This window comes from Prionailurus viverrinus, unplaced genomic scaffold (genome assembly GCF_022837055.1).
Source record: "Prionailurus viverrinus isolate Anna unplaced genomic scaffold, UM_Priviv_1.0 scaffold_50, whole genome shotgun sequence".
Taxonomy (NCBI): Eukaryota; Metazoa; Chordata; class Mammalia; order Carnivora; family Felidae; genus Prionailurus; species Prionailurus viverrinus.
In genome coordinates, this window is record NW_025927613.1 from 2,987,740 (window position 1) to 3,014,746 (window position 27,007).

The 27,007-nt window shown below is 43.2% G+C and overlaps 1 protein-coding gene across 5 annotated transcripts in view; it reads left to right on the plus strand.

Moving 5' to 3' along the window:
* Positions 1–190: 190 nt before the first annotated feature.
* The window catches only part of LOC125159545 (neuroblastoma breakpoint family member 6-like protein), a 30,213-nt gene continuing 3,396 nt past the window's right edge, over positions 191–27,007 (plus strand). The window contains exons 1-9 of one of the 5 annotated variants that reach the window (XM_047848037.1): positions 191–585; positions 9,639–9,847; positions 11,763–11,862; positions 13,501–13,736; positions 17,359–17,410; positions 18,353–18,516; positions 20,021–20,176; positions 20,959–21,078; positions 26,038–26,510. In XM_047848037.1, the coding sequence (XP_047703993.1) occupies positions 9,670–9,847; positions 11,763–11,862; positions 13,501–13,736; positions 17,359–17,410; positions 18,353–18,516; positions 20,021–20,176; positions 20,959–21,078; positions 26,038–26,048 (1,017 nt within the window). In that variant the 5' untranslated portion in view covers positions 191–585; positions 9,639–9,669 and the 3' untranslated portion in view covers positions 26,049–26,510. Of the gene's footprint in view, positions 586–9,120; positions 9,257–9,638; positions 9,848–11,762; positions 11,863–13,500; positions 13,737–17,358; positions 17,411–18,352; positions 18,517–20,020; positions 20,177–20,958; positions 21,079–26,037; positions 26,511–27,007 lie in introns of those variants that run through there. The other 4 variants (XM_047848036.1, XM_047848039.1, XM_047848038.1 and 1 more) reach the window with 4 other exon arrangements.

Here is a 27,007-nt window from a genome sequence, read left to right on the forward strand (position 1 = left end):
GGTCCCTCCCTCCGGGGCGTCAGGGCAGCTCAGCCGGGCCGGAACGTTACGGCCCGCGGGTGACGCCCGCGGGGCCGCGAGGGCAGCGAGGGCGGGGTCGCAAGTTCGCCGCGTGCCTCCGCGTGCACCGCGCAGCTGCGCGACGCCCGCGCCGGACACACTGAATCGACGCCGCCGTCGGGGGGCTCATCCGCAGGCCGCACGCAAGGGTGCGGGGCGCGGCAGAAGGAGGGAGAGGGCGCGGCGCGCCGAGGGGCCCCGGCCTTGCTCCTGACCCTGGAGGCCGGGCCCGGAAGAGGCTAGTTGAGACAGAAAGTCTCAACGGCGGCCCAGCCCCGGGTCCTGAGGGTAAAGGCCCCAAACCCCGAAGTCCTAGTGGAGCGGGGGTCGCGAGTGGCGTCATTCTCCCCGCCTGTGTCGGGAGAGTCGTTTGCCCGAATCAGCAAGCCGGTTGTGTGGCTCCGAGACGAAAATTAACAAAAGCAGCAGCAGGATTTTCGGACAAAGCGGGCGTGTGGCGCGAGGGGAAGGCCGGCGTCGAAGACAACTCTGTGTGGGCCCTGAGCGTGCAGAGCAGCAGCCGAGGTAGGTGGAAAGTGCAGGGGCGGCGGGCTGGGAGGGACCCGAGTCCAGTCTAGGGGCACGGAGCCTGCCTCGAAAGCCGTCTCAGTCCGCGCCACTTCCGTTGCTGTGTCCCTTGTTTTTCGGAATCATTTGGGGGATGTTAGGGACCCCAGGGTCTAAGGCGGGGCGCCTCCCCTAGGCAACCTCGTCCACTCTTTGCTGAGGAAAAGAGTCGATGAAAACTGGCTTAAACAAACCAGGTGACTCCAAGAGCCTTCCTTTTCCAGAGTCTCCTCCAAAGCTCCAGAACCAGTGATAGTCATGGCCTTCCCCCAAGTGCTGCTAATACGTAAGCACTAAAAATGAGCCACGTACCAAAAGTCTTACTTAGATGGGGCACCTGGGTGGCTCAGCCGGTTCAGCGTGGGGGTCTTGATTGTGACTTGGGTCCTAATCTCAGGGTTCACCGGAGCGAGTTCCCCTGGTGGTCTCTGTGCTGGCCGTGCCGAGCCTGCTTGGGATTCTCTTTCTCTTTCTCTGTTTGTCCCTTGCATTTGTGCGCGCTTCCTTTAAAATAGTAAATAAACATCGGGAAAAAAAGGTCTTGCTTGGGGGAGTGTAAAATAAACATGATTTTCTTGTACAGGCTGCTCTCCACTTGGGGCTCATTCTTGTCCTTAATTTTGCCAGGACCACCGAAGTCTAGGGCCTACCCGCACAGAAAAGTCTGAGGCCCCTCTCTGTAGCTTCTCTCATGTCCATGCCAATTCCTCCACACAACCTTTCCTTGGGCTGCTAATGTCTCCCCAGCCACGAGGGTGTCTGCTGGGCCCCACAGCCTCTCTCCTTCCTGGACTTCCCATTTCTTGATAGTCACTCTATAGGGAGACACTGCTCAGTGGTCAGCCCAGCCCAAAATCCAGCATGCTAATCAGTGACCGGATGACACTATATTCCAGATATTTGCCAGCAGAAAAAAAGTAACAATGGCTTTGGTTTCAAGTATTCAAAAGGACCCACCATACTAACCTGTCCTTTCAAAGACAAAGCTCTAAAAAATCCCTTGTTTAGACCTCAGTGTTTTGCTCTGGAATTAACCTAAGGGGGTATAGTTGCCCTTTTTTCTTTTTAGCATTGCCTCCTGAGACCCTCAACCCTGTAATAACTTGTGCTGCTAGTGCAATGTATAATCCAACAGAGAGAACACTGAACACATAAAAGTGCAAGGAAAACCCTCCTCTGACTGGGAATGGAACCCAGACCTCCCACATAGAAGGCCAGAATTCTACTAGTGAACCACTGATGCTTGTTTCACAATTGCTGGAGTAGGTCTAATCAGAAAGAGTGTCTGGAAGGACTTTGAAAAAGCAATTCTAAAATAGCTTTACACATCAGTTCTCTCTGGAAAACAGAGGTAGCATATAGAAAATACCTGTAGCAAAGGCTGTCCTGGGGGATTTCTGTAAGGCAGCACTGTAAAGTAAAGTAATGGCACTCAAATCAAAATATCTGATTTGAAAGAGCCTAATTCTGGGGGTGGGGAGGAAATCTCTTTCCAAGTAGATTAATAGACTTCTAGAAAAGCATCAGAAAATAGGTCACCTGGTTGGCTCAGTTGGTGGAGCATGTGATTCTTGGTCTTGGGATTGTGAGTTTGAGCTCCATGTTGGGTGTAGAGATTACTTAAAAATAAAATCTTGGGGCGCCTGGGTGGCGCAGTCGGTTAAGCGTCCGACTTCAGCCAGGTCACGATCTCACGGTCCGTGAGTTCGAGCCCCACGTCGGGCTCTGGGCTGATGGCTCGGAGCCTGGAGCCTGTTTCCGATTCTGTGTCTCCCTCTCTCTCTGCCCCTCCCCCGTTCATGCTCTGTCTCTCTCTGTCCCAAAAATAAATAAAAAACTTTGAAAAAAAAAAAGTAAAAAAAAAAATAAAATAAAATCTTAAAAAAAAAAATCAGCTCTTGTGTCTGGTCCTTAAGCTAGTGTAGACCTAGGGAAAGTTAATTCCCTCCCTGGCTAAAGCTATCTCTTTGCCTTCTCATTGCTGAGTGCCTCCCAAACCCTTTCCTCCCATTTTTTCACCAGTTCTTCACCCAGTGAAGGTTCAGGAGGCTGGATCTTTGGGTATGTGCTGAGTTACTGAGGAAAATCTAGGTGGTAACTGAGTTCCTCACCTCTGAAGCTTCTTTTGAGTGTCTAGAGAAGACCAAGGATCAAATAGCCCTGCTTTTAAGCTGTGAAGTTTTGCAGAGACCTATACAGGATGAATAAAAGTGAAAATTCCAAGATTTCTTTCCTTCATGACACCATCTTGGCCAGAGAAGGTGGCCAGGGAAAAACAATTTGATGTTTCCTGTAGATGCTAAAATATTGTTTCTTCAACCAGTTTAAAAACTTTCCCCTCCCCTCTGTCTTTAAGAGTCATATTTTCACTTTTTTGCTTACAATTAGCCTGGTACAGATTGTACTGTTCTTTTTTTTTTTTTTTTTTTTTTTAAATTTTTTAACGTTTATTTATTTTTGGGACAGAGAGAGACAGAGCATGAACGAGGGAGGGGCAGAGAGAGAGGGAGACACAGAATCGGAAACAGGCTCCAGGCTCCGAGCCATCAGCCCAGAGCCCGACGCGGGGCTCAAACTCACAGACCGCGAGATCGTGACCTGGCTGAAGTCGGACGCTTAACCGACTGCGCCACCCAGGCGCCCCTACTGTTCTTAATATGTAGTCTTTTTCTGTCTAACACACTGCTACACTGAAATTTATTTTTACATCCACTTTGAGGGGATTTGGATCCATTATAATTGGTTGTATTTAGTGTTGGTTGGAGATTGCTGAGAGTTGTTTTCACTTCCACTACCTCTGTGTGATTTCTGTCCTTAATAATTTCTCCTTGCCTATTTTAACTGGTCTGTTTCGAAAGAATTTTGTTTTCCTATTGCATTTTTTGAAATTTCATGTCACTGATTAGTTCATGGATTTCATAGATCCCAGGTACAGAGGATAAAGCTAACTTTGTTCCTTAATTCAGGACACTTGATGGTGGGTGCCCTGAGCAATGAATGCCCTTTCCTCCTTGTTGTCTTTCATTATTTTCTTGGTTCATCCCACTCCCATCCCACCCCCCCCACCCCTGGGAGCACATACTCTAAGGAGTTTAGTATATGTCCTTTAATTCTAACTTCTCTTTGCATATTTAAATGTGTGTGTCTTTAAAAAAATATGTGGTCCTCTCTTTAGGGGGGATTGGCTTAGAACCACTTTAAATGTGGATTGGCTCATTCAAAATCCATTTCACCTTGCTTCTAGTTGAAGAGTTTAGAAAACTAAGAATCATACTTCTCAGACTTATTTGCAGGTTGGGTTCTGGGTAGAAATTATGTTCTACCGATTAGATGCACTCATGTGTTTTTGGCAAAAGTGAGGAGAGGCAATCTTCCTATTGCTGTTGCTGATGGCAAGCAAGGTTATGGAACCATGACTCTTTAGAGATACTCGTGGCTGGCAGCCTTATTCTCATGGCTAGTCACCAATTTAGAGTGTGTGTGAGGCAGTGGTATTGGCAGCAGTCAAAACTTCCTGACTCCTAGGCAGCAGGTAGGAAAGGCATTGAATTTCATGTACCAGTGCTTCCACCTGTGTTCTACTTTGCCAGCCCTTCCAAGGTGAAATCAATAGTTTTCTGATAACGTATTTCCTAAACTGAGCTCTGATTCAATAAGATTATTCCATAAATATTTTTTCTATTTCCTAATTCTTCCTATTAGCACTGTTTTCAATATTTAGTTCATCATATCCATCTGCCGCATAGAATACTGTGGCATGTCTCTACCATGTTTATTATCTATTCCCACATTTACAGACATCTAGTTTGTTCCCACCTCCTGGACACTACCAGCTAAAAAGATCTTTCCTATCCATGTCTCATCATGGAATCAGGCAACACTTTCTCTATGGTATACACACAAGGGTAGGATGGCTGGAGAACACTTACATGTGTTCCAAATGGTGACACTAGTTTACTTCCCAAGTATAGAAAAATATACAGCAACACATATGGTGGCTGAAGACCAAGTTTGTGCTTTGTCTGAGTCTTACTCCTTGAAGATAAATTCCCAAAAGTTTGCACCACCCTACCATGTTGGTTCCCAATCATTAAGGTCCTGAAGGCATCTGGACCACACTGATCAAAGGAGTTAATCAACCAAGAGCAGTCCTCTCTCCCTTGGCCATGAGGACCATACTGACCCTGAGAGGTGATGGGAGAAGATTTGCAGGGCCCAACCTCCAGGGACAGGGTTCAGTTGAGGCAGTGGGCACTATACTTGTGTTAGCTTTGAAACATGGATTCATAATGAAAGAACCAAGCAGCCTCTGCCTGTGCTCAGAAATTAGGAAGTAACAACTCTGGTGTGCCTGACCTTCTGGCTTCTGAATTAATTCAAATCTGTTCTGTAGCAGCTGGAATAAAGACCACTAAAGATTCCTCTGAGGAAGTTCCTGGAGGAAATGTCCTAGAACTTGGTCTTAGAGGAATTCTTAGTAGTCATGTCTCCAAGGTGCCATTGGAGCATGGAGACCTTTGTTCAGGGGCAATTTTGGATTGCAGACGTCAGCTGGGAATTTCTAGCCTCTTTCAGTGTAGTTCTCTTCCAATTGATTCTTTCCAGACCAACCTCCAAAAACAGAAGGGCTCTCAGTGTAGTTGGGAGCTATGGGGTCACTGAATCTTGAACCTGAACTATTGGGAATGTTATGAACTATGCAAGCAACCTTGAATTCAGACCATTGATAGTCCAATGGCAGTAGTTGTGGCTTCATGTACCCAGGTTTGATTCCTGGCCAATGTGTGTGTTTGCTGTTGACCCTAACACAGTTCATTTGCTGCCCTTGCAGAGCATCTGTGGGACTCTCTTGTGCATGCAAGATTAGAACAGTAATCCTTTTTACTACCTCTGCTGGACTGTTTATTTTACTAAACAGGACTGTTTACTAGATTTGTAAATCTAGTCTATGCAGAGATCTAGCATCTAGAAGCTGTCAAACAACAACAAAAAGGGAACCTGGAAATTATTTTGGAATAAAAGATATTCAAGAGTTTGTCTAAACCATAGGTTGACAGCTTTGGGGGCCAAACTGTGATTCTGGAAGGATTAGAGCTTGGCCTGAAGTATAACAACCACTCCTCCAGGTTGTATCTTCCAAGATGGGAGGTTAAGTTCTGGTGTGTTTCTGTAGTGTAAAACATTTAGAAATAATATCCTTGCCACATTTGCCTACAACTCCAAGTGATCTAGAGAAAGTATCATCATTTAACTTTGATTTGCATGCTGGACCTCCGGCTGGCCACCTGGTAGCTTCTCACTATGCAGTAGGGATGCAGTAACTGAACCTCCAGGAAGGAGAGTAGCTCTGGGGTGGGACAGATACCCCAATAATACTAAAGATGTTACAGGTCCAGGGAAGGGCAAGGCTTTTAGGCAGTAATCCATATATTGCTGACAGGAAGCTGTCAGGAGTGTGCTTGGGCCTTGTAGGCAGGTGAAATTCAGTCTAAATCAGGAGCCTGTGGCTTCCAATAAAGCCAGCTGCCCTGTACTCAGCCCCCTCAGTGGTGCCATTTGGCTCCAGAGAGCCATAGCACATGCAAAAAAGGAGAAAAGGCTGAATGAAGCACTGGCAGTTATTCCTAAATCTAGACAGATATAGTAATGTGCAAGTACAAAGCAGAAAAGAAGGATGCACGGAGACAGTGAGAGTCTGTCTGACTCTGTATAGCACATACTATAAATGTATTTTAAAAAATTATCAACTTGGGGGGGCGCGCCTGGGTGGCTTAGTCGGTTGAGCATCCGACTTTGGCTCGGGTCATGATCTGGCAGTTCATGGGTTCCAGCCCCGCATCGGGCTCTGTGCTCACAGCTCAGAGCCTGGAGCCTGCTTCAGATTCTGTGTGTCTCTCTCTCTCTGCCCCTCTTCTGCTTGCACTCTGTCTCTCTCTCTCTCTCTCTCTCTCTCTCAAAAATAAATAAGCATTAAAAACAATTTTTTTTAAATCATCAGCTTATGTTTGTAGGTAGCATGAATTATGAAGCTGGAGGACTGAGGATTTGGTTTCTGTGCCTGTGGCCCCTTCCATCTTCAAAGGCAGCAATGAAGAGTTTCTCCCTCGTTGAATCCCTGACAAGCTTTGAATCTCTCTGACTTCTAGACACAGATTTAAAGAGTTCATGTAATTATGTCAGTCCACCTGGATAAGAACCCCCAATTAAGGACAACTTAATTACATCTGCAAATCTCTTTTGCCATATAACATAGCATAATTATGCAAATAGCAATCATAAGAAAGTTGGAATGACTAAACTAGTACCAGACAAAAAAGACAGGAGACTTTAAAACAAAAAATGCTAGGAGAGATAAAGAGTGACGTTTTATAATGATATAGAGCCTAATCCATCAGGAAGTTATACTACTAATAAAAACATTTGCATCTAACAGAGTCCCAAAGTACAGGAAGCAAAAACTGACAGAATCAAGGGAGAAATAGGCAATTGAACAGTAATAGTTGGAGACCTCAATACCACACTTTCAATAATGGGTAGAAGATCCAGGCAGAAGACCAACAAGGAAATAGAAGATTTAAATAACATGACCTAACCGCCATCTATACAACACTCTACCCAATAAGCACAGAATAATACAATTTCTCTCAACTGCACTTTAAACAGTCTCCAGGATCGACATGCACTAAGTCATAAGAGAAGCCTCAATACATTTAAAAGGACTGAAGTCACTTAATTTGAGACATCTCACAAACCAATACTATCACATAGCCTAGTTGCAAGTGGGCAAGTGGGATGGGTAGTCTGTCTGGTCTTCTTTCACTTGGTCATGAGTATTCAGTGACACAGATGGAGGTGGCCATGGTCATGCATGTGTGGGCCACTAGCCTGGAAAAGCAAAGTAGCTAAAGGGAAGAGACAGATACTCCAGAGAAGTTTCTCTAGTGTCAGGCTCACAAAACCAGGAAGAAAATGATCTGTAGGAAATAAGGAGGTGTCAAAGGATCACTTTCTTTCTTATCTGTGTGGCTCTTTAAAACCTTAGCCTCAGGTCGCCTGGGTGGCTCAGTAGGTTGAGCATAGGACTTTGGCTCAGGTCATGATCTCTCAGTCTGTGAGTTCGAGCCCCATGTCGGGCTCTGTGCTGACAGCTCAGAGCCTGGAGTCTGTTTTGGATTTTGTGTCTCCCTCTCTCTCTGACCCTTCCCCGTTCATGCTCTCTCTCTGTCTCAAAAATAAATAAATGTTAATAAATAAATAAATAAATAAATAAATAAATAAATAAATAAATATAAAACCTTAGCCTCTGTGTCACTAAATCTCATTGTACAGGAATGATGTGGACCACCAGTAACCACCATTGACCTATCACCTTGATTTTTACCATGCTCTGAGAATACAACCGCAAGTCAACAGATATGGGTCAACACAAACTATCAGTCAGTGTTCTACAAAAACGGCTCTGGACATGAAGAATAACATCAGTTTATAAGTCAGCCCAAGGTGGCCACAACATGCATTCAAAGACATATACAAAAACTCTTTCAGTGACTTTGACAAGTGGGAAAGATACCCTGTGGAGCTAGAATGAAATTCATAAGTGACAATCCCAAAATATGTATATAGAGTGGTTCCTGGGTGGCTCAGTTGTCTGACTCTTGGTTTCGGCTCAGGTCATGATCTTATGGTTTGTGAGTTCAAGCCCCTCAAGGGGCTCTGTGCTGACAGCACGGAGCCTGCTTGGGATTCTGTCTCCCTGTTTTTCTGCCCCTCCCCTGCTTGCTCCCTATTTCTCTCTCTCTCTCAAAAATAAATAAATAATTTTTAAAAACCCAACAAAATAGGTATATAAAGATTATGACACAAAGCAATCCATACATACAGGAAGAGGGTGGGGCTAGGAAGAAGGATGTCAAACTTGACTTCAAGTTTAATGCAAAGCCAATAAGCTTCCTCAGTGAGGGAAAAGAAGCAAACATAAGCCTGTGGCAAGAAGAAAATTGAGATACAGGATAGAAATCCTTATAAATTAATTATTCACACATTGAGTTATACTCAGAAATTTTTCCTATAATATTAAACCGGTGTGGAATAAAACTAGAGAAGCAAAAAGAACACCAAGACTATCTAAAAGTTTTAAATTTTTCATGAAGGAAAAGTGAAGTGACTTCAGGACAGTCCTTAAGATAATGAAAGATTTGGGGAAAATATTGATTCCTTCATATTTTCTGTGCACTTACAAGAATAAACAATGAAAAATATTTTAGATTTTAGAAAGAGCTAAGTCTGTGGTATCAGTACATGGCCAGACAAATACTGAAAATGGCTGCTGGGGGATGGGGTGGTCCCCACTGGTGGTGACCTTCAGAACAGACCAGGTGATCTTATATATCAGTATGGCCTCAGCAGTTGGAACACTGGGGCTCCTAAGATTCCATGACACTCCTTACTTTCCAGTTCTGTTATTGTGACTCCAGACAGTTGCCCGGCAGGCTGGATGCTTCCTCTGGCACTCTTATCAGAGCCTAAGCTGCACATGGTAGCCTTGGCTCTGAGCTCTGCTATCTTATGCCTTATTTTTGTGGTTGAGAATTCTTAGAGTTGTGGAATGCTGACAGAGTTTAGCCCCAAAGTAAGTATGAATTACATCTGCATACTTTAGCGTGTTTAAGTCCATTTTTTCCCCTTAATGAAACTTTGAGGTATAATTTACATACTATAAAACTCACCTATTAGAGTTGTACAGTACAATGATTTCTAAGAAAATTTTTAAAGTTTATTTATTTTGAGAAGAAGGGGCAGAGAGAGAAGGAGAGAGAGAATCTCAAGCAGGCTCTGCACTGCAGGGCTTGAACTCAACAAACTGTGAGATCATGACCGGAGCTAAAACTAAGAGTTGGATGTTTAACCAACTGAGCCACCCAGGTCCGCGTGTAGTAATTTACCAGCAGTGCAACTGTCACCATAACCTATTCACTTGTTTATGATTATTTGTTTGGGCTTCTGCTTCCTAGGTTCTGGCTCTACTTCTGCCACAGCTGCAGCATGGCAGAATCTCTCACCACTTTCTCTGATGCGAGGACAGAAATGAGCATCCTGGAAACCAACCAGTACTTGCGCTCCCAGCTGTCAAAAACCAAACAGAGCTTCCGAGACCTCACAGAGAAATTCCTCACATCCAAGGCTACTGCTTACTCCCTGGCCAATCAGCTCCAGAAATACAGTAAGCCCAGTGTGGTCACAGTCACCAGAGTGACTGCCCATCTTCCCTCTGAGAAACTAAACACTCCCCAAACTTTATTCTTCTCTCTCCATCAAAATAAATCTCATCCTGACTATACTCCTGGAAAAGTAGAAGTGGATATGTTACTCTCAATTTGCAGAAGATGGAAACACTGAGGCACAAAAGAATGAAGTTTATAGTGAGAGGGTGGGTAGGAAGGCATAGAGGCTAAACTGTGGGCTCAGGCATTAAACTGTCTTTTCTCTCTCAGGAACATGTATCAGACTCTATAAACATATAGTAACACTGTTGGCTTAAATATCTCAGGATTCAGTTCCAACTTTTTCTAAGTACCCGTTTGCAAAGCACTGTGCTAGCCATACTAGCGTAATAGTGTAATAGCATACCCTCCCTGTCTTATGGGAGCTTAAAGCTGTTTCCCACTCAACCAGATACCTGGAGATGAGAACATCAATAGCAAACACCGAGGGAAGTCCTGATGCCTGGAGCCAGATTTTTTTCCCATGTAAGTTCCAGGAAGCCGCCCCTTACACTCTGTGAGATTGAACGTATTTCCAGGAAAATCAGAGACTCTATAACACCTTTTTGATCTCTCCCTTGAATATGAACTTTGAAGACAACGAGCTGGTCCAGGATCTGGGCTTTGAGATGCAGGGCCAAAATGAGAATGAGGCTAAGTGGGTGAGGCCTCCAGTCCAGCAGACCAGGTCTGTGTAGGAGCTGGCCCTTCCCTCTCCATGCTCAGCTTTCACATTTGGAAATCCTTGGACAGTCTCACACGTGTTTGTCATGGGGTTGGGGGGGTAGCAGTGGGAAGCTGTAGTGACTGAAGGAAACATGATGGAAGTGAGGATACATGAGAGACAGGAACAGTAGAGGAGGATGCTTGCTGACATTGAAGTTGAGTTTGCTTTCAAATTCCTACGATTTTTCAGTAAATCAGTAGAGGATGAAATTTGCTTATCCAACTTACATGGAGAAAAAAATTTAAAAAATGCCTACTTATTAAAGAAGAAAAAGATGAGCTTTGGGGTGTGGAAGAATAAAGGGCTTTTTTTCTACATCACTTATTATAAAATCACAATTGTAGGACAAATATTTTGGAGCTAGTAAAGAGATCTTGCCCTAGATCTTAGTGTAAAGATAATACAGTACAGTGATTATGAGCATGTACCCTGGGGCCAGACTTCTGGGTCCAAATCCAAGTTATCCTTTTTGTGCCTCAGTTTTCTCACCTGTGATGGTAGTAAGAATATTTGCCTTTGCAGTTAGTTGTGATGATTACATGATAATTCTCAAAAACCTAGGACAGTGCAATGGCAAGCACCGGGTATTCTCTCCCTCTAACTTAACACAACACCTGTTTGCATTTGAACATACGTCTTTCAGATTTTTTCCCCTCCATATACATTTTACACCCTTGTATCCAGATAAACTTTTAAATTTTTGAACTATTGAGGGAATTACTGAAACTCTCAACGTGGGAGAACCATCAGTCGGACAATCTTCGGAGACATTCTAAACACAGGAAATCACTACTTCATGCCCCAGGTTAATGGTTTATTTCAGAGGCTACCAAGCTTGGTAAAATGGCCCAAGATTTGGAGTCAGACCTCAGGGGATGTGAATTCCTCAGGGATTGTCTCATTCCAGTTGAATCCAGTTGAGCAAGTTACCTGCCCATGAGCTTCTCTGTCCCCATATCTAAGATGGGGAGCAATCAAATGCCATGTAGCCTGGGAGATTGAGGAATGAAATGTGGAAATCCCAGCAGAGAGCCTGGTAATGGGGTTACATTTGTCCTTGGGGTGGACCCTGCCTCCTCGTGTGAAGGCAGTGACCAGAGCAGCATGTCCAGCTTTCCACTGAGGCAGGTGTGTCTGTTTTTTTTCAGAGAGTGAAGAGCACAAAGCCCTCATTGAATCCGTGCTAGAGGAGGGAGCGAGGTTTGAGGGAGAGCTGGCAGAGAAGAGGAGCCCAGCTGCAAAGCTGGGGTAAGGAGGTGCCTGTGCGGGAGGGTGTGAATTACGGTCTTAAGTGGGCCTTGCGGGCTGCTAGTACTTAGAGAGCGCATGTGCAAGAAGGGCAGGAGAGTACCTGGCAGGCACAGAACCAGACAAAGACAACCGGCGGGGTTGTGAGAATGGGTGGGAGAACAGTCTGGTCTCTGGGGTTCTCTCTTAAATAGCATAAGAATAAAATGGAGACAGATGCCTGGGATGGAATACTAGCAATGTGGCTTCCAGCTGGGTGGCCTTGTGCAAATTCACTCAGCTTTCCTGCATTTCAGTTACCTCAGCTACCTCACCTGCAAAATAAAAATACCAACGGTATCTACCTCAGAGGGTTATGAAGATGAGACACATGATTACAGGTTAAAACCATCTCCTATGCATATGAAGCTCTCAACAAATATTTTCTGTAATCATTATACTTGCTTTTATTTTTTACGGGAGTGGTAGTTGTCATTAATGGACTAACATTTTCTACCATGAGAGAGATTTTCCCAAGTTTTCCAAAGTGCCTTTTTCATGATAAAAATGTTTTTCCTTCTCAACTTTGATTTTTTTTCTAAGTACCATACTATGTGGAGTACTAGCTGGTAGGGCTGTTGGGCAGATAGATAATCAAGCAGTCTGGGAAAATGGGTTATTAATGTGCTGAGGACTAGCCTTGTCCATCCTCAGATTGTTTCAAATATAGGGGAGATTGTGGGATTCCAGATGTCTTTTAACCCTTTGTTGAAAGGGAATCTGAGAAGCTCAAATGTATAAAACTTCCTAAAGCAGAGATACTTGATTGAAGAAGGCATAGGTCTGGAGCCTCTGTTGCTCCCTAGTCTGTGCCTTCACCAACTCTGACACTTTTTAAGAGCTCTATGGAATAGAATTTGAAAGACAATCTGTAGAATATAATTTAGTAGACAGCAGGGAGGAGATTCAGGCATCAGATGAGGTCGACCTAAATATCTCGTCCAGCTTTAGGGTTATGTGGTTCTAAGTATTAACCGAATGCCTACTTGTGTGTGTACACTCTGTTGGGTACTGTAAGTTGGGTACTACATGGCACTGTCTCTAGCCTCGCAGAGCTCACACTTTTAGATTAGAATCTGTGCATAATATTTGTATAATAACTAGAAAATGGTGAAAACCCACTTAGAGTGATGTAATTGTTACTCAGAACTTTATTAACTCTTAAGTGCCTCCTTACTGATTATTACTCCTTTTCACGTCACTCAAAAGAATGTTATCCTTCTTGACCTTTACATTGATTTTCCTTTTCATCCTTTGAATTAACACCACACATACCCATCCAACACTTCCATGTCTGGTTTGTGCGTGTGTGCGTGCAACTTTCTGTATAATGCTAGTATATATTCCATGGAAATGGATGTGGGCTGAATTGAAGAACTAAAGGGGCATCTTTTCAAAGCAAAGCTAATAAAACAACAAACAAACCCAATGCTGTTTCCTCATTCCCTCTGCCACAGGCAGGCCAAGTCACATGACTTGTATAAGAATTCAAGTTGGGGAATTCCTTAGGGGCATTCTAAGAGATGTCTCTGTTGAAACTCCCACAACCTATCGTTCACTACATGCACTGTTATATTTTACTTTTCTTTCCTACCTTAGGAAACATGATACCCTAATTCAGGCTCATGCCCGAGAACTGACCCACTTACGACAGAAGATACGAGAAGGGAAAGGTGTCTGTTATCTTTTCATTCAGCATACGAAGAGCATAGTCAAGTCTTTTGAGGGCCTCCTCAGGAGTGCTGACATTCCCTACTACCAGGGACAGAGATTCTGTGAGCAGCTGGCCCAAGGAAGCCAGCTGGCAGAGAGCCTTGCCAGCAAACTCATCACTGGTAAGTTGGCTTACGGGTTCTGGAGACCCTTAGCTCCTCCCAAGGTCCTAGCCTCACATAAGTCTCCATGCTTCCACATGACTCTAAGAGTGACATTTTAGCCAGTTGTCCAGCTGTTTTGTGCCCTTCTCAGCCTATTGATAGTGATGCTATTAGGTAGAACTACCTAGGGGCACTCACCTGGGCCCAAGGTGAGCCCCCACAGACATTTCTTTCTTTTAAGGATAATTGATTTACACTGAATTGGCCCACTGTAGTGTCAGTTCTGTGAGCTTTGAGAAATCCATACAGTGCTGTAAGCACTGCCACAATCAAGATGTAGAGCAGTCCCATCACCACTCACAGTTCCTTTGTGCCTCTGTGTAGTCAGCCATTGTGCCCAACCCCAGTTACTGGCAATCACTGGATCTGTTTTCTGTCCCTACAGATTTTCCATCTCCAGAATGTATCAGTAGTTGGTTTCCTTTTTTATTGTTAAGTACTGTGCCGTTATACGGATGTACCACTTTTATTTATCCATTCATCCACTGAAGAACATTTGGATTATTTCCAGTCTGGGGCTATTATGAATAATAGCTCTAAAGATTCACCTGCAGGTTTTGGTGTGAAAATATGTGGGTTTTTTTTTAATGTTTGTTTCTTTATTTTGAGAGAGAATGAGTGGGGGAGAGGGGCAGAGGGAGAGGTAGGGACAGAGAGAGAGAGAGAGAGAGAATCCCAAGCACTGAGTGTGGAGCCTCACTTGGGGCTCGATTCCATGACTGTGAGATCATAACCTGAGCAGAAACCAAGAGTTGGACACTTAACCAACTGAGCCACCCAGGAGCCCCTGAAAATATGTTTTCACTCACTTCACTTGGGTAAATATCTAGGAGTAGGATTGCTGGGTCATGTGGTAAATGCACGTTTAACTTAGAAGAAACTGCTACACTGGTTTCCAATGTGGCTATACCATTTCAGATCCCATTGGCAACGTGTAAAAGTTACAGCTGTTCCCCAATATTAACTTTTGATATTTTCAGGTTGTTGTTCTTTTTCTTTTTGTCTTTTTAGCAATTGTAATAAGTGTGGGGAGGGCATAGCATTGTGGTTTAAAACAGATTTTTAACATTTATTCATTTTTCTTGAGAGACAGAGCACAAGTGGGAGTGGGACAGAGAGAGAGGGAGACACAGAATCTGAAGCAGGCTCCAGGCTCTGAGTTGTCAGCACAGAGCCTGATGTGGGGCTCGAACTCATGAACCGTGAGATCATGATCTGAGCCAATGTCAGATACTTAACCGACCGAGCCACCCAGGCACCCATGCATTGTGGTTTTAATTTGCATTTCCCTGATGACTAATAATTTTGAGGTTCTTTTCATATGCCTGTTGACTCTCCTTGTATCTTTGGTGAACCAAGTGTTCATATTTTGTCATTTAAAATTGATTTGTTTGTTTTATTATTATCAAGTCTTGAGGGTTCTTTGCATTTCTGGATACAAGTACTTTATGAGATATTTAACTTGCAAATATTTTCTCCCAGTTTGTGGCTTATCTTTTCATTCTCCTAACGTATCTTTCAGAAAGCAGAATTTCTTAATTTTATGAAGTACAACTTATGGATCATGCTTTTGTAGTTATATCTAAGAACACTCTACCTAAAAATAAGGTTCTTTGCTTTTCCATATAAATTTTACAATCAGCTTGCCATTATCTGTAAACAACAAACTCCTTCTGGGATTTTGAGTCACATTGCTTTCAATCTATGAAAAGTTTGAGAAGAATTGATATTCTTATTAATATTGAGTTTTCTAATGATCATAGTACCTTATCAGGTTGAGGAAGTTCCCTTTCTGTTTTTGTTTCTTTTATTCTTATTTGAATGAACAAACGAATCTTTTGTTTTTTATTTTATGATAGTAACTGCTGACAACAGAGGAAAAAAAATATGTCTCCTAATGCAAACATGAGTAGGCATGGTCCAGCCAAGAAATGTTTCCAACTTATTTGAGGAAGTTCCTTTCTATTCCTTATTTTCTGAGTAGATGTTTAATTCTGTCAAATGATTTTTATTCATTAGTGAAATGATAATGTTTTTATTATGTTGAGTACTTTTATAGGGTCCTCTGGATGTTTTGAATATTGTATTGTAAGACCCTGAGTCCTGTTAAAATCTTCTGGAATTGTTTTTTTTAGCAGGCAATCAACCCCATTAGGTTCAGACCAAATTCTGCCTCACCTTCTACAGGTAGTATCCAATGTCAAATCAGTGTTCATTGCCTTTGATATGCTGTTTCGGTCAGTCTAGCAAATACATTCCTTAGGTTTCTTCTGGACTAGTTGCTGGTTTGTGTGGTAATTCAGTTTTCTCATCCTTTGCCATGATTCCTTGGGTCTATTCCACACATATTCTGGGGATGAGCCCTGGGACTTTTATCAGCTCATAGACAGTTTTCCAGACTCTCTTCTCTCTGGTATTTCTTCCATACTTTCCAGTTTCCCAGGGTCCCTTTTCCCAGTTCCTCTGTTCAGAAAGAGTGAGTTCTCTCAGAGATTTCTCTTCTCACACTGTTTTGCTTTTCTTTCTTTCTTTTCTTTTTTTTTTTTTTAAGTTTATTTATTCTGAGAGACAGAGAGTGCACAAGGGCCAGGGAGGGGCAGAGAGAGAGAGAGAGAGAGAGAGAGAGAGAATCCCAAGCAGGCTCTGCACTGTCAGCATGGAGCCTGACTCTGGGGGACAGGGGTAGGGAGGGTGGGAGGGTGGTCTGGAACCCACGAACCATGAGATCATGCCCTGAGCCAAAGTCAAGAGTCAGAGATGCTTTGACTGACTGAGCCACCCAGGTGCCCCCTCACTGTATTGCAGTTCTGAATGACTGGGGCTACTTTAAAAGCAAGGAGGCAAGAAAATTGAGAAATAGAAAATAAAAGGGGGCACTTTTCACACTTTTCAGGCAAGAGATCCCGTTTTCCTAGTTCTTTTGATCAGAGAGCTAGATTCTCTTGTGGTTTAAGGTTTAGGCAGTTCTGCAACTGGGCTGGTCTCTAAGCCGGGTCAGGAAAGAAGAAAAAGAAAAAAAGAGAAGTTTCTCTTCATGTTCTCCACTCGCTGACATGCACAGGTGCCTTTGTCCAGTCATTGGGTTGGAAGGGTTAGGTGGTTTCTCCAGAAGTTTTTGCTCCTTAGACACTGCAGTGAGTTCTTTATGAAACCCTAATAGGACACAGAACCGCAGTTTAGCCATCTGCTATAGGGCAAAAATGAAGGTTACAACTGGAGAAGTCCAGAAGGCAACTGAACAAGTATTCCAAGCACTGGTGAACAGCAGACATTTTAAACTTTTTGCCTTGACTTGGTAGCAGATGCCATGGTGATTATTCACCACACCAGGATACAGTCCTCAGCCTTCTCTGCCAGAGCATTCTACAAAATCCCCTTACAAAGGCTTACTGTCCAGTTTGCTCAAGAAAGCCTGCCAGGCTACTTCTCTGAAGATACAGTCCTAAGCCTTCTCTGCCAGAGCATTCTAAACAAACATGTAGAGTATTACGTCCCTGATCATATAGGCCCTAATATTTGTCATGTGTGAAATGGGATCTGCTCAATTTCTGACTAGCTGTTTCTGTTTTTTGGTTCTCAGAAAATCACAATGATAAGAAGGATGAAGATAGACAGGAGCCACTGGCACCCAGGTAACTGAAGGACAAAAGGGCTGATAATGGAATGGTGAAGTATAGGGAAGATTCCAGAAGCAAGTGACCAAGAGGCCAAAGTCCCAGATCTGGGGGAAAAAAACCGAAACCACTAATTGTACCTATTTCATTCATTAATCATATAGTGATGTGTCCTTTTATTTTTTTTAATTTATTTTTAATGTTTATTTATTTTTGAGAGAGAGAGAGAGAGTGCAAGCAGGGGAGGGGCAGAGAGAGAGGGAGACACAGAATCCAAAGCAGGCTCCAGACTCTGAGCTGTCAGCACAGAGCCAGACATGAGGCTCGGGCTGACACACCGTGAGATCATGACCTGAGCTGAAATCAGACGCTTAACCAACTGAGCCACTCAGGTGCCCCAATGATGTGCCCTTTTAAACAATGTTGTCTGTTCATGGTAAGTTCTTGTATTGGTTACCATTTCTTAGTAATTCATCAAGTTTAGTTAGCTAAAGTCAGTCTGACATAAAGATAAACTAGCCAGAGATCCCTGGTGTCTGTGTTCTAAAAACGTGTATGGTAAAAAAAAAAAAAAAAAAAAAAAAATCAAAGTGAGACATTGTCTCAGGAGCCAGCATTCAGTGGACGACTTCCTACGATAGTAAACAAAATTTGTCCGCAGCATTTTAAAACCAATATTCTAGGTCTCTGTGTGTCATAAGTGCCTTTTAGAATAGTTGAGTCTACTTCCTCATCCACATGTTATGAGGTCAGTACACTGAGCACCTGCTGCCCCCTTCTATCCCAGTTCTAGGCTCATGAACCCGTCAAAGTGGATTGCTATGCTTTCTCTCTCATCCAGATGGCCTCTTTGCTTTCTGGTGTGGCTTCCAGGAGCTTCAGATGGGACCAGCTGCGAAGCTGTGGTTCCAGGTTGCGGCAGTTTAATCTCCTGTCTTACCTCCCTGCCATCCTCCCCAGGCTCAGCAGGGGGCTCCAGGAGGAAGAAGTGAATGAAGCCCTGGAAGCCTCACTAGATGAACAGTATTTGACTCATTCCAGTCGCCATGACTCTCACCAGCTTCCCCGCAGCAGTTCCTTCCTGCTTGACATGCAGGAAGCCAGCTCTCCTGTGGAAGTCACCAGTGAGTACTTCCATTATAAAGAGAATAAAGGAACACAAGACTGGAGAATAAAGCTCCAATAGTTTCTACATGCTTACCACCTTGGTTTAGGCTGAGTGAGACCATCTAGTAGGCAGGCCCTAAAGATTAACCTTGAAAAAGCTATCAGGCTGGACGTGCAGCTTGGACCAAGTTTCAAATACAGGTCCTTGGTGGGTCAGGTAATTTGTTGCATTGTTCGTGGTCCACACCTCATCTCAGTCACTCTGTCCCCCACTGGCATCTGCAAGCTAATGGAGTCTAGGCAAGCCAGATTGGAGAATGGAAAAATGATGGTGGACTGTGTGCCACTATTTCAGCATGTGCACAGAATCTAACAGACCTCCTCTAAGACGAAGCAACTTACCTTTCTGGGAATGTTCTTGCTGATTATAGTTCCTGAAGAGTGTCCCTTAAGCTTTTCTAGCTGAGAAATACTGGCAGTGCTGCCCATATTTTTGGAGGTGCGGTTATCATGATTGCAGTCCCCATCTCCCCTCAGATGGCTTGCTTCCTCATAAGGTTCCATCTTAGTACCAGAGCATCAAGTGGTTTCCCTAAAGACAAGGCTCAGCTCTTGGCAACCCTTGGGTAAGTGGCCAGGGTTCCCATCCTATGTGTAGCACCATTTTTAAATAATGTCTGTGGGTTTAGTCTCTGTACTGTAATCTAATCTAAAACCAACAGCCAGCCTATCTACTGAAGAAAAGGCTGGGTCTAGCAGCCATGCCACAAGCATGCCCCTTTTCTAAAAAAGCCCCACCTAGCCAGTGTAGCTCCTCCAGGCATGTAAGAGCCCCTCGGGATAGCGGCCTCATGGGTGTGTGTAGATTAAAGCCTCAACCTTCATTTCCTTCCCCCCCCCCCGCCTTTTTTTTTGACTATTTGACTTTCCTTTGGGGATAAAAGTTTGGATTATTAGAGAACTATATATCTTATGTCTTCTTGTAGGCATGAGAAAGAGACTATATTAATTCACTCACTGTTAAGTGAGTTTTTTAATAGTGATATAAGCCATGTCAGGCTTTGTCTTTTTGCCAGTGGTGGGTGCCTTTTCTTACTCAGGCAATCCTCTTACAAAGGCTTCCTCATTCCCATTTCACTTTGAGATGTAGTGGGAGGTTGTCCTCTATTAATGATGTTCAGACACAAATCATGTGGGAGAGATATTTAGTAGAGACATTCCTTAGTACCCAAAAGTCTTATATAAGAGGGGCCACACCTTTCCCAGTACTAGATAAGCCCTACTCTGAAGGCTGATTCCATATTTTACCACCTTATATGAACCTCCTTTATACTTCCCATATCCTTGTATGGGAGGTGGCCCTGTGGAGTTTGCTTAGCACTGGGTCATGCTTTGTTTGAAGGCCTGCAGGCTCCTACAGGAGGTTCCCAGGTATTTCCTGATGAAAGTGGAAGTTGGCAGAAGAATGGTGCAAGGCAGGGATCTTGCTGAGAGGCCCTTGGCCACCCCATTAGTGATAAGGATTCTCCATCTTCTACCTCATTCCCTGTCCTGGTGGAATGGCTGCAGAAGATGAGATCCAGAACCTGTACCAGCACCTGAGGGAGATTCTTTTCATCAATGCCTGCCTTCAAGAAAAGCTGGAACATCATCTCAGCATTTCTGACCAAGGAAACGGTAGGGGAGGCCCAAGTCTGTCTGCTTCTGGCAATATGTATCTTTCTAAGGACTTGTAATGTGTTGCAGGGCTTCACAGATTTCAAGAACTTGACATGCTTTATACTTCACTTATTCTTACAAATGGCCCAACTAGGGAGAATAGGGCAGGTATTAACATTCCTACTTTTTAGATGAGTAAATAGGCTCAGATAGAGGTTTGCCCCAAGACTGAGCTGTGCCTCCATCTTAAGAGTTATCTGACCTCCAAAAGCCTTCTTGTGACTCCTAAGCTGTACACTTTCTGCTGCTCTTCTCCTCTTGTGCAGTCATTCAGTAGAACCCAGGTTGCTGAGCACCTCATTCAGCAGAGTGAGGGTCTCTGCTGCTGTCATCCTTACCCCCCTCCCTAATGTCTTGGTTACTCTTCATTGTTCTCAACGTTGTTCTTCTCCACACATCTTCCTCTTACATTGCACTCACGCAGAGGCCATCATTTCCCAGTCTCAGGCTGGGCCAGAACAGTGACTGGGCCTCTTTCCATATCAAAGGAGCAACTATTTAATGAGAAAAGTCTCCTTCATAATTTCAGCCATTGGGTGTGATAATACAAATGAATGAGCTGGCATTTGTTCAGGGCCTGGTGAAAATTAAGCATCTGCCCCATAATGCTGAAGTTCCAACCTTTGAGTCCCCAGAGGTTTCTCCTGGGCTGAGACAGAAGGGGAAAAGGAATTGCAGAAAGCATTATCTTAAGCAAATGTGTGGAACTTGCCTAAACTGCCAATTATTTCCTGCAATAGGATATACTTCTGACTTCTACAGGGAGAGCTTGGACTCCCTTGCCCAGCTGTACAATGAAAACAGAGATATCAGGAAAGAAAGTCTGAGCCTTCTGGCTCACCTGAATCGTATTTCCAGAGGTAAGTGGTCAAAAACCACAAGAGGAGGTCACTCTCAGAGCTTTCTTTTCTCGTGCCTTACCCAGCTATAGAAACAAAAGATGATGGGGAGGCCACAGCTACCCAAAGCCTCTTGACTCATAATTCTCATAGTTTTTCTCAATATAGTGAGGGCTACCTCCTAGGTGCTCCCTCTACAGGTCCCCAGACTCTAGGCTCCAGGAATGAATAGCTCTGGGAAATTCACCTTTCAGGTACAAACCACACCTCACTAATGCAAGGCTTAGAAGAAAAGAACAGTCCTCAGAGGTGAGAAGACATAAGAGAATACTTATTTTGATTGAGTAAAATTTGCCAAAATTAGATAAACTCTGTCTTAGAATGCTGAAAGAGCAAGGAAACAGAATTTAGATTCTAGGTCAGTAGTCTTTGAGGAAGTATGAGGACCAGAAAGGTGCCATAAGCCTAAAAGAGCAAAACCCCAATTTTCAAACTGATGAAAATAAAAGTACTAAAAAATTGAAATAAGTATAGCTTATATTGGTAATAAAAGACAAACTTGTATTTTGTATAAAGAAAATAAAATATTGGTACAAAATACAAACTGTCTATTGCACTCAAACATAATATTCCAGTCACCTTATGGTTTCCAACTCTTACCATTGAGGAGAAAAGCAAAACCAAACCAAATTACCTTCAGATTGACAAAAATATTTACAAACCTGCAAAATACCTTCAGCCTATCCCCTATACACCAGGCTCAGTATTTTTTGAGTTTTTGCTGTGTGCAATGCCCACCTCAGTAGATATCCCTGCCAAATCTATTAGGGGCCAGTTTAGGTCACCTAAGATTCCTTTTACCTTTTCATGCCTGTGCTGCTTTTTTCCAAGGACTCTTCTGAATAGGATTGTCCTCAGATTACTAGAACCACTTGGCTGATGACTCAGAGAACTGGAAGGACCTGGGAGTTTCTCTCAATCCCACAGCACCCATTGACCCTGCCTGTAAATATTTACCCATGATTGACAGGTCCAGGCATAGGAAAGCCTAGCTACTTGACATGAGGGGGCCTTTGTGGTGAATTAGCTTTGGAAAAAGGAAATGCAGAGGCGAGGTTTTTAAAAGGCCCAGGTAGATAAACAGAAGGAAACTTTTCCCTTGGAAATCGAATTGAGAAAGAGAGAGATTCACCTGAGACCATAAGAAGGAAGATTAAAATCTTTAGGTCCAATGGGAAAGAAGCCATGGTAGGACAGCTAGAGAGAAACAAAGAGAACCATGGGAAATAGGGCAGGTCTCCTAAGTAGCTTTAAATCACGTTGTCATTATAAGAACCTGGTTTTGCCTAACACAAATGCCTAGCTACCATACTAGAGATTCTGATTAAAATGGTTTCATGTGTGTTTGGGATATTAGTTTTCAAAAGCTCCTAGGTGATTCAAATATGTGGCTACCAAAGGGAAGGACCGTCAGTCTACCACGGTCACCCAATACAGAAGTATCCCAGATGTACAGTTTCTTAGGAAAGCCGAACACTAGTCATTGATGGGATTTGCAAATTCCTCTCTCAACAGGCTTGTTTGTATAGCATGGAAAAAAGAGAAAAGAAGAGGTAGATATATAGATTAGACCTGTAACCAGTCTATCTAGAGCAGTTTCTCGGATTTTTCTGATCACAAGACACAATAAAAAACAATTCTTTGTGATCCAGTGTCATGTTAAAAAAAAAAAAAAGCCCTTACTGTATGTAATGGGTCTTATCTAGTATTTTCCTTCCTGATCCTTTAAGTAAAGTCTGTAGTAAAGTCTACAGTGTTGACTTGACAACCTACTAATGATTACCAGTTGCAATTTGAAAAATTTTGCTTTTGATTAGTCTTTTCATTAAGCAAAATCCTAAAAGAGTACTGGGGGGGAATTTTTCCTCTACCTACTTAGGTTTGAATGGTCCAGGGACCTTGAATTAACTAACAATAGATAAACATGAGAAAAGACAAGGTTCAGTTACACATGCATGTGGTAATTGCTTAGTAATTAATAATTCCCAGAATACCCAGAAGTAAAAATTTATGTACCAATTTAACAAAGGGCTTCACTGGAAAGGTATGCACAACTCTATTGAACTTTTTGATTCTCTTGGTAATGGACAGTCTCCATGGCCGCTGAATTCCCAGGAAACTCCCTTGGAAGTAGGGTTTCATGTGGCACCTGTATTTTTGGTATGTTCTGCTCTAGTCAGATAAAGGAAAATCAGATAAGATTTGAGGGGTTTTTTTAGTGGTTTTTTTTGTTTGTTTGTTTTTTGAGAGACAGAGGGCGCATGCACGTGTGCACAAGCGGGGGAGGAGCAGAGAAAGAGGGAGACAAAGGACCTGAAGTGGGCTTTGCAATGACAGCAGAGAGCCTGATGTGGAGCTCTGAATACAGAATACAGAGTGTAGGGACGTACCTGGGTGGCTCAGTCAGTTGGGCGTCTAGCTTTAGCTCAGGTCATGATTTCACAATTCGTGAGTTTGAGCCCCACGTCTGGCTCTGTGCTGACAGCTTGAAGCCTGGAGCCTGCTTTGGATTCTGTCTGTCTCTCTCAAAAATAAATAACCATTTTTTAAAAATTAGAAAAAAAGAAAATACGGAGTATAAATGGATCAGTCCAAGGTTTAACTTTGCTCTTTATTTGCTAATTTTCCCTTTTCTCTTTCTGATTTCTTTCTCTCTAATCTCTTTACAAGAATACTTACATGAAACTTTCTATAAAGCCTTATTCCTGTCCTAAACATGGTACTCAATAGACTGTAGAGCCTGTTACCTTTTTCAAGATTGGAGCCTTTCTTCTCCCTTTTCTTAAATTTAGAGATTTAGTGAAAAGGCTTGAGGCATGGATTTTAGCCTCAGGTCTTTCATTTATAGGTCCTGTGGCTTTAGCTAATACTAATAGCTAAAGTAGTTAGCTATTTCCTCAATGGCCAGAGGTAGAAGTTACCTACTAGGAGATAGCACTAGATTCCACAGGTTAGGGGTTTAGTCCTGTGCGACTGCACTCCTCTGACCCCCACTCCAGATGCTAGTAGCAAATCCATGTTGTCACCTGTACATCTGACTGACTAGAAATCAGAGTTGACTGAGAACCCCCTCCTAGGGTTTAATTTGCTACAGTGGCTCACAGGACTTAGAGAAATATTTTACTTACTAGATTACTGGTCTATTTTATGTTTTTCAAATTATTTATTTAAGTAATCTCTGTGCTCAGTGTGGGGCTCAAACTCATGACCCCGAGATCAAGAGTTACGTGCTCTACGGACTGAGCCAACCAGGCGCTCTGATTACTGGTTTAAAAGTACTGGGGTTCAATACTTTTTGAGTATTGGGGTTTGAGTATTGGGGTTCAGAGCCAATAGCCAACAAAGAATTCTTGAGACCTCTCCAGTGCAAAAAGGTGATTTTATTAAAGCATGAGGACAGGACCAGAGGAGCTGCACTGGGACTGTGAAAAGCAACTGGTTATTACTTGGGAGTTGGGGAAGGTAAAAACAAGGAAAGTTTCCAAAAGGACTTTCATATGTTTTTTTTTTAATTTTTTTAATTTTTTAATGTTTATTTATTTTTGAGAGAGAGACAGAACACGAGTGGGGCAGGGGCAGACAGGGGGAGACACAGAATCCAAAGCAGGCTCCAGGCTCTGAGCAGAGCCTGATGTAGGACTTGAACTCATGAACTGTGAGATCATGACCTGAGCTGAAGTCTGACGCTGAACTGACTGAGCCACCCAGGCACCCCAGAAAGGACTTTCATGTGCTAAAGAAGACTCACAGGAACTTGGAGCCCTAGCTGTTGTCAAGCTAAGGTTATTTTCCCTCTAGCAAAGCATTAACATTAAGACAGTAGGGAGTTCCTGGAGGAGTGTCACACTCTGCCAGCCTCAAGTATTTATCAGTGGGCTGCAGGTTATAAGGAAATTTAATTTTATTTATACTTCTTTCTACCTTTGTTTCCCACATCAGATATAACTCAGGAAGCACGTGGCAGGGCTTGGGGAAAGGGTGCAGACCTTCCATGCTATCTCTGGGAGCTTCACTCTCCTAGCACCCCTATGTGTTCACCAGCCTACAAGCTCTCTAAATCCCCATCCTTTTGGGTTTTTAATGGAGGCTTCGTAACATAGGCATGATTGATTAAATCCTTGGCTATTGATGGGTGAACTCCATCTTTAGCCCCTCTCTCATCCCCAGAGGTCAGGGGGGATGAGACAACCCTCCTGTCACATGGTCGGTTCCCTTGGTAATCAACCTCCATCCTTCTGGCACTTTCTAAATGTCGCCGTATTAATATATCAAAAGACTAATTCCAAGCGGTTTAGGAGTTCTGCCAGAAACTGAGACAAAGACCAAATTTACATTTCTTATTATAAACCACAGTATTACAGATGGTGTCTGCGGACCCTGCACATTCTGGGACTCTTCCTTTGGCACCACCCTCCTATTTAAAAAAAAAAAAAAAAGACATGTATTTAGGAGCAAGATTTCCATGCAAAATAACCTCTCATTTGTAGAACTGCCTGCTTCTGATGGTACATATTTGAAGCAAGGCACATCTTTTGGAAGGTGTGAAAGGTCTTCATTTTTCTCCAGAAGAGTAGAATGGAGAGTAAACTGATCCTGAGGGCGGAGGTGGTATGGATCTGGCTAACCCACTGGCAGCAGCATTGAGTGGGGCTCTCAGCACTATGAGGCGGTGGGGCCTTGTGTTCCACGTCACAGGGCAGTGGTTTATATCGGAATGCTTGTCCTAGTTTGTCCTAGAATGCTAGTCTGCTAGTACAACTCTTTCCAGACTGTAGTTTCCGACCATGGCTTCTCCACCAACTGCATTCAGGTTGCACATGGCCTCTTTTCTTCCTTAGCTGTCACTTCAGCCTCTGGTGTCAGCAGAACCAATAGAAGATTCTCATTTTAACTTAGCTTTTTTCCCCCCTTCTGTTTCAGCTAAGAACTAGGAGTGGAAATATGAAAAGTTCTTATTTCAACAAAGCTCAGTCATGAACATCATTCCCCCATTGATGAGAAAAACTAAAACAACAAAACAGTGAAAGCCCCAAATCTGAAAGCGAGAGGGCTCCACCTCTAAGAATCAGATTTCTCAGCCACTTTGGGTTTTTACTCCCAATGGATAGTTTCCAGAAATCACAGCCCTTCAGCCTGCAAATTTGATAACTACGTAAGAGACACCAATACCTAGATTCACAGATAATCTCGAGATGCCCTAACCCTCTCCTCTCCCCACCCGCATTCTGTGGACAACTGGAGTCAGCAGCAGCTGGAAGAAAATGTCAAGGATTTGGGTCAAGAGTAAGTCAGAATGACGTTGCAGACTATTCATCAGCTCTTCTGCACATGGCCATTTTCCTTGAAAGATGAAGATTCAGAAATCTCAGAGAATAGAATTTATTTTATATACATTCTGTTGCCTGTCATTTTTTTTTAACAAATCAAAATCACAAAACTGTCTCCAGCTAAAAGGAAACTCAGTATGTCCACTATATTTACATCCCAGAGTGATATCAACAAAGTCCAGGTGCATCACTTCATTCCAAAATTAAATGTTATTGAGGGGCGCCTGGCTGGCTCAGTCCAAAGAGTGTACGATTCTTGATTTTGGGGTCCTGAGTTCGAGCACCCTGTTGGGTGTGTAGAGGTTACTTAAAATATTAAAAATTTAAAGGTTATTGAGTACCTGGTGTTAGGTACAAAAACTACATTGTGTTTCACACTCTGGGAACTGAGATAACTCAGGCAAAAATTCTGCCTTCACAGGCATCTGTAAAGTCTGTAAGTAGAGCAGCAGTCTCACATGCCTAATTGTTGGGGACCCAAAGAAACGATGGTATAATCTCTGCCAGAGAAGGATCCTGAGAATTTGCTGTTCACCCTTATATTTCCCGTACAGGTCTAGCAG